General features: G+C 41.2%; 1 protein-coding gene across 2 annotated transcripts; it reads right to left on the reverse strand.

Moving 5' to 3' along the window:
• Positions 1 to 1,314: 1,314 nt before the first annotated feature.
• On the reverse strand, positions 1,315 to 5,007 carry LOC131030540 (uncharacterized). Of its 2 annotated transcripts, none has more exons than XM_059221817.1 (7): positions 4,618 to 5,007; positions 3,691 to 4,336; positions 3,363 to 3,595; positions 3,116 to 3,268; positions 2,615 to 3,015; positions 2,056 to 2,461; positions 1,315 to 1,932 (listed from the first exon to the last, which is right to left on the reverse strand). In XM_059221817.1, exons 2-7 carry the CDS (start codon positions 4,302 to 4,304, stop codon positions 1,445 to 1,447), a joined length of 2,295 nt encoding a protein of 764 aa, XP_059077800.1. In that variant the 5' UTR covers positions 4,305 to 4,336; positions 4,618 to 5,007; the 3' UTR covers positions 1,315 to 1,444. The 2 variants fall into 2 exon arrangements, with proteins under 2 accessions (XP_059077800.1, XP_059077799.1); XM_059221816.1 differs by having other exon boundaries at positions 3,691 to 4,339.
• Between the last annotated feature and the right edge of the window lie 2,632 nt (positions 5,008 to 7,639).

Genomic DNA, 7,639 nt, shown 5'->3' on the forward strand with positions numbered 1-7,639 from the left:
GATGATGAATTTTGCGAATTTCATAAGAGCAAGGGTCATAAGACAAGTAATTGCCATCAATTGAAAAACATTGTACAAGATCTCATTGACAGAGGAGATATTGAGATTGAGGGACATTCCTCTAACCAAGAGCATGAGGTGTTTAAGGAACCATTCCCAAAACATGACAAGGGAAAAGGCAAAGTCACAGATGATCAAGCCAATTACACCAGAGCATCTTACAATTATGATTCCACTATTAATCACATCTCAATGGACAATCATATTTCTACCATTACTATCAAAAACAAAAATCCTGAGAATCCTTCTCAAAGACCCAAAATTGTCCTAAAAGGTGTGGGATCTTCGTCCACATCTACCTCTGAATGTCATGTTACAACCCGTCGAGGTAAGATCACATTGCCAGGTACCTCTACTAAGAATACCAATCTTCCGTCAACTAAGCCTGAGTACGACCTTGTAGAGCAACTAGGGAAGACACCTGCGCTCATCTCTATTCTTGAGCTCTTACGTATATCCCCTGCACATAAAGCTGTCCTTGACAAAACCTTGAGAGATACTGCTGTCCCTACTGATCTAAACGTGGACCAGTTTCAAGCCATGGTGGGATACTTATCCGTTCCACACTCCCTCACATTCACAGAAGCCGATGACGCCTCCATAAGTCAGCCTCATAATGCACCTCTACATATTGAAGCCTTCATACATAAACACCGAATAAAACGAGTCCTGATAGATGGAGGAGCAGGTCTTAATATTTGTACATTGAGCACCATCAGACAATTGGGATATTCTGACAAAGCTGTGAATGCTACAAACCAAATCACCATTAAGGCTTATGATGATGAAGAGCGTTCGTCCAAGGGCACGGTCATCTTACCACTAAGAATAGGGCCAGTCACAAAGGACGTGATTTGTCAAGTCCTGGATCTAGACCTCACGTATAACATATTGCTAGGACGTCCGTGGATTCATGAAATGAGGGCAGTCCCATCAACATACCACCAATGCATTAAATTTCCTCATAATGGAGTCGAGGTAACGGTCAATGGCAAAGTTCCCAGACTCGGACTCGGCTCGGACTCGGCAAGGCCGACTCGACTCGTGACTCGGCTATGACTCGGCGACGACTCGGCTATGACTCGGCAAAATAAAAAACCCTTGAAATTTAGAGATTTTTAACGATTTAAAACTTGTTTCATGCACCCATTATTGAATAAAGCTTAAAGACACTATAACATCATCAAATAGAAGCTGATTTGATCACATACATAAACATACATCCATCACATGCGTAGAAATGTAAATTGTAGCTGAAGGAAATAGAAAACATAGATATATAGAGTTATAAATGTTGTCAAATGTATATAAAATCCATGACATCAAATGTTCCCAAACATATATATAACTGTAAACAAAAACAAGTCTATGGCTCAGGCTCTAGCTAATCCTGAGCCTCAGAGTAGTCTGTCTGCCTCCTACAAATGCGTCTAAGGTAGGTCCTGGATGACTGAGAAGCCATAGTCTCCGCCTGTGAGGTGCCTATGCCGGATCGTGCTCTATCCTCCTCCTCTGCCATAGCCACAGCCTCAGCCTCTCTGTCTGCCTGGTCAACCCACTCATGGTCCTCCTTAGTGAAGACGGGATCGGTAGACTCAGTGATCCACTCAGACTCTGGATCGATCTCCGCTAAAGTGATCGGAGAGGAGTCAGTGTCCAAAATCTGTCTGGTCCTAAGACGGAGGTTGTAATGAACAAAAACAAGATCATTCAACCTCTCCACAGACAATCTATTACGCCTCTTCGAATGGATGTGCTCGAACATTGACCAATTGCGCTCACATCCAGAAGCACTGCATGGCTGGCTCAAAATACGGATGGCAATTTTTTGAAGGTTTGGGGTTGAGGGCCCAAACATTTGCCACCATCTATCTGAAATAACGAAAAAGAAAAAAAAATCAAACTCATTTCCAACTTTAAGGCTAGATTATAAAATAAAAAATTAAAATGCATAAGCCATAAACTTAAGAATCTTAAGTTTACATATATTTCTACCTGGCTGCAATTGTGTTCGAGCCTCTATGCACATGCTGCTTGAGAAGATTGCCCCTTCTCGATTATTATATTTATCCAGCTGGAGCGTTGTTCTTGAGGCTGTGCCATCAGTACACAACTTTTGAACCACTGTATACAGGCCACTAAGAACCTCCTCATCTGCCTTGAAGTCATCACGGAATCGAAATGCCGGATTGAGGTAATAGGCTGCTGCATGGATGGGCCTGTGAAGCTGGTTCTGCCATCTCCTATCAATAATCTCCCAAATGGGGCCATACTTATCCTCATCTCCTGCATATATGGACCTAATGGCCTCCTTGGCCCTATCCATACCCTCATATATATAGCCCATAGAGGGCTTCTCCCCATCAACAACTCGTAGGAGAACTACGAGGGGCTCAGTGACCTACACATAATGTTAAACAAAAACAATTAAGTCACAAATTAAATTAAAAAAAAAGAAAAATTGCAAAGTTAAATTGTTAATAAATTAAAATTAAATTACTAAATAGTAGATACTAGATAGTAGATACTAAATGTTAAATTGTAATAAATTTACCTGCACGGTTTCTCCACAGGGGGTCCAAAAACCTGACTCATCAAAAATGCAATTTACCACATCTATCCCTGCAGTGGTTGTAGCATAGGATGAGGAAGTCCACTCCTCACCAACAAACATACGCCTCAAAGCCGCCTTTGATTTTATCAAGGATTTCAGTGTGAGGAAGTTTGAGGCAAACCTCGTGATGCCTGGACGAGCCAACTCCTTTTGCCCCGTGTATTGCCTCATAATGCTAAGGACCAATGCATGATTGTAGATAAACTTGCTGATATATTTGGCCCTTTCAACTATTGATTTCACCCATTCAAGCTTACCAATATCCTCCAACATGAGGTCAAGGCAATGGGCCGCACAAGGAGACCAAAAAAATTTCGGGTGCCTCTCCATCAAAAGTTTACCTGCAGCAATTTTAAGTTAATTAGAAATTTTGATGTGTTAAGAAAATTTTAAATAATCATAGATGCCTCTCCATCAAGACTTGAAAAGTTCAAAATTTACCTGCAGCAACATAACTTGCTGCATTATCTGTCACCACCTGCACCACATTTTCTTCCCCCACCTCTTGTATGACTTCCTCAATAGCCTCACATAAGTATGTGGCATTTTTCACATGTGAGGAAGCATCAATAGATTTCAAGAACATGGTAGATCCTGAAAATAGAGTTTCAAACTTTCAACAAATCAAAATTTAATTTATTCAATGCATTTAGGGAAGTACAAATTAGAATGAATCATAATCAATCACCTCCGCAGGAAACAAGAAAATTTAGGAGTGTTCTATTCCTCCTATCCGTCCAACCATCTGTCATGATGGTGCAACCCTTTTCTCTCCAAGACTGTCGGTGGTCCTCTAGCTCAACTTTCATATCCTCAACCATTTGTAACAAGAGGGGGCCACTTAACTCAGCATCGGTAGGGGCTTTAAACCCCGCACCACAAATGGTTATGGAATCTACCATGCCTTGCCAATAAGGAGACCTGTCACAAATAGATTATGATTAGACAAAGTAAAATTCAACTTCAAACTATAAATTTACTTTTAAACTTAAAGCAATCAAATCAAAAAGAATTACCTGGCTGCAATAAATGGAATGTTGCAAAAGTACCAAAACTTGCAAATTTGTTTTCTTGCAGCATCATGAACCTCCTTGTTCCAACCCATACCCTCAAGCGAGGGTTGTGCCCCAGGAGTACTACGCGGCACAAAATAACTATCCAACCTGGATTTCCGAACTCTAGGGCCAAAGGTAATAGTGCCACCAGGAGGAGTAGAAGTAGAAGCACTAGCACTAGCAGAAGCACTAGCACTAGCAAAAGCACTAGGGTGAAAGGGAGGCATGGAAGAACCCTCTCCAACACAGCCTACGGATGTGGATGCGGATGCGGATGCGGATGCAGATGCGGATGTGGGTGCATGGGAGCCAATAGCACTTAACTCTTCCAATTGCCTCTTCTTGGTTAACTTTTCTTGTTCATGTGTTTCTAATTGGACATAACAGAAACATTTTGCCTCAGGAGTTTGTAATTTGCATACCTCAATATCATGGCCAGGTATGCCGGCAATATGGTATTTAAATCTATTGATGCCACCAAAATTAATTTCTTTACAAAAAAAACATTTTGTTTGATTTTTTTGTCTGCCAATAAAGTCTTCAGTATATTTCCAAGCCTCATCCTTTTTAGGCATTGTGAAAAATGAATGTTTTTTAAACGTGAAAGCTGCTGCAATAAGAAAATTTAATAAAGTTATAAACTAATAGAAAAAATCAAGAAACCCTACTTTAAAAAAAAATAAAATTGTAAATACATGTTTACAATTTTTTTCTAAAAAAATGTAGGGTTTGCACTTTGCCATTATTCTACTTCTCTCATTGTAATTAAGCTAAAAAAATAAAAACATTCAAGATTTGGAAAGTTAACTGTTAAACTAAAAAAAAATTAACAAACAAATGAAAAAAATCCATTAACATACTTAAAAAAACAAGCAAAATCTACCTTACCTCTTTCAAATGAGTTGAGAAGTCTTGCTTTGGACTCCTTGATGCTCTCAATGCAAGCCTATGGCCTCCCCAATGTGATTTGTGGTCTCCTTGATGCTCTTCTTCCTTGCTGATTGCAAACCTATGGCCTCTTGTTTTCCTTCCTCACTCTCACTTTTCCTCTCTTCTTCTCACAAATAACAATTAAAAGACCTTTTAGGGTTATACCAAAGAGAATGGAAAAAAAAAACAAATGAAAAAGCTCTTTTTTTTTTTGTTTTTTTAAGTTCGAATTATGCCTATCGCGCGGCCGAGTCCTGGACCTCGGACTCGGCGAGTTTTGGCAAAACTCGCCGAGTCCGAGCGGCGAGTCGGCAAAACTCGCCGAGGTTGGCTCGACTCGCCAACTCGGCGAACTCGCCTGACTCGCGGCGAGTTTGGGGACTCTGGTCAATGGTGATCCAAATCCATTCATATATTGCAATAACTTGAGATCACATACTGAGACTATCATTCCTAGCAATCGGGAGGCTACTCCTTCTTCAGCATATATTGATCCTGAGTCATTAAGGCCCTCGACATCCAAACAAGGTGAACTTAGAGCCAAGTTTCAAGACAAAGGCATGGGAGAATACACTCTGAATCAAACAATGTTCTTACGACAAGTCATGAACTCCCCCAAGGAATATGGGAGGCCACATCCTAATAAGCAAATCTCCATCATGCTACTCAAATGGGATCCTACCGTCTTTCAAAAATGGGGCGAATTAGAGGAAGAAAATTTATATAAAATGCTATACAAGGACGCTGAAGATGATACACATGATCAAATTATAATACCCTATGAGAACTATGGCAAAGGTTTCAAAATTCTGCAGAGATTCGGGTATGATGGAAAGAGCCCTCTCGGACTACGCAAAGAAGGTGTCGTGGAGCCTTTACAACCTGAGCTAACTACAAGAAGGGAACGCTCTAAGGGGCTTGGTTTTCTAAATCCCAAGATTCAAAATAAGAGAACAAAACAGATATGGCGAGTCAAAGTGGCTGAAGTTCAACAAGAAGATAATTATTCCATAGACTCCAATGAGTGGGAATGGGGTTCAGCCAAATCCTCCAGCGACTATGAGCTCAATGAGACATTTAGAGAGCCAGATGAACCTACAGAGGAGGAGGAGTTTTACAAGAAATTCAGAGTCGGTCAAGAACCGACCCATAAGGATCCCGCACAAGCTTCGTTTCAAGGCCCTAGGTCAGGATCACATAGGATGAGGACACCTGTCCCTGAGGGTGCTACTAGTGATGATAATTTGGACTCACTCACGATCGAAACTGATGAGGAAAGTGCCATTGACGACCTCGATGACTATCTTGACATACCTGAATATAACCACATCTTCACTATTAGCCTTGCGGACTCTAAAAACACTAAAGACCTTCCCCTCGTTCACCCCCAACTCATTGACTGGGATCAGGATGGACCACCACAGCTTGATACATTTCAAAATGATGAAGCTATTGTTGATTATCTTGGCATTCGTGATGATCTTCCTCTTGGAGACCATAAAGCAGGATACGCCATAGAGCTTAATAACATGGCATACTTTGGTGAGGGTGTCGGGCCTTCTAGTCGCAAAAATGTGAAAATAAAAACAAAACAAGGGTCTTATGGCGAAAACCACACTGTGGCGCTATCTGACTCTAAAAAAAGAAAGGACGTATCTGAGGGTGAAAACCTCTCTGAGGCGCCCGAAGATGGAAGGCTTGACATTCTCCCAGCATCATACGAGGAAAAATCATCCATGTTGGTAGAGGAGACTATAAAAACAAACATTGGTACAGCAGAGGTTCCACACAACATATTTTTGGCTCAATCATTGACAGAGACCGAAAAAGCAAGATTCATAAGCTTCTTTAAGGAACGACAAGTCAACTTCGCATGGTCTTATGCTGATATGCCTGGACTAGACCCCGACTTAGTAATGCATCATTTAACAGTCAAACCGGGGGCAAAACCAGTAAAACAGAAATTAAGGAAAATGCATCCACAGGTGGCATTGCTAGTCAAGGCAGAACTGGAGAAATTACTAGATGTCGGATTCATACGCCCAATTGATTATCCTGAATGGATTTCCAATTTAGTACCTGTCAGCAAACCAGATCGCAGCATCCGAATATGTACAGACTTCAGGGATATCAACAAGGCTTGTCCGAAGGATGATTTCCCATTACCAAACATTGATTTAATTGTTGATCTCACAGCAGGCCATGAGATGTTATCTTTAATGGACGGATTTTCTGGATATAATCAGATCAGGATTGCACCTGAAGACCAACATAAAACATCATTCACTTGTCCATGGGGAACCTTCTGCTGGAATGTCATGCCCTTTGGGCTGAAAAATGCAGGTGCCACGTATCAACGAGCTATGACTACTATCTTCCATGATCTCATGCATATAACGGTGGAAGATTATGTTGACGACCTTTTGGTTAAATCAATAGACAGAAATACACACTTGGACATACTTTCAGTTGCTTTTGATAGGCTGGAAAAATACAAGGTAAGATTAAACCCAAAGAAATGTGTCTTTGGAGTAACCTCCGGGAAGCTCCTAGGATTCATTGTGTCTAAAAGAGGAATAGAAGCTGATCCAACGAAGGTCAAGGCTATCTTGGACATGCCACCACCCAAGAATATCAGTCAACTTCGGTCTTTACAAGGGAGACTCCAGTCCATACGAAGATTCATAGCACAACTTGCAGATAAGTGTAATCCTTTCCAGCACCTGCTACACAAAAACATCAAGTTCAAATGGGATGAGAACTGTCAACAGGCTTTTCAGGCGCTTAAGGACTATCTTTTGAACCCGCCAGTTTTGATGCCACCAATTCAAGATCAACCATTGCTACTTTACATATCAGCTACTCCAACAGCACTGGGGGCACTCCTAGCACAACAAATACCTGACGGAAAGGAAAAAGCGGTCTACTATATCAGTCGCACATTGGTGGGATATGAGCTAACCTACACACCAATTGAGCG

This window comes from Cryptomeria japonica, chromosome 5 (genome assembly GCF_030272615.1).
Source record: "Cryptomeria japonica chromosome 5, Sugi_1.0, whole genome shotgun sequence".
Classification (NCBI taxonomy): Eukaryota; Viridiplantae; Streptophyta; class Pinopsida; order Cupressales; family Cupressaceae; genus Cryptomeria; species Cryptomeria japonica.

What these genes read in the sequence shown, in the direction of transcription:
- LOC131030540 (XM_059221817.1), bottom strand. Translation starts at nt 4,304, where the DNA reads ATGCCTAAAAAGGATGAGGCTTGGAAATATACTGAAGACTTTATTGGC. An exon ending in TTTTCTTGTTTCCTGCGGAG is followed by an intron (nt 3,269 to 3,362) that starts GTGATTGATTAT and finishes CTCTATTTTCAG; the next exon opens with GATCTACCATGTTCTTGAAA. An exon ending in CCTGTGGAGAAACCGTGCAG is followed by an intron (nt 2,462 to 2,614) that starts GTAAATTTATTA and finishes CATTATGTGTAG; the next exon opens with GTCACTGAGCCCCTCGTAGT.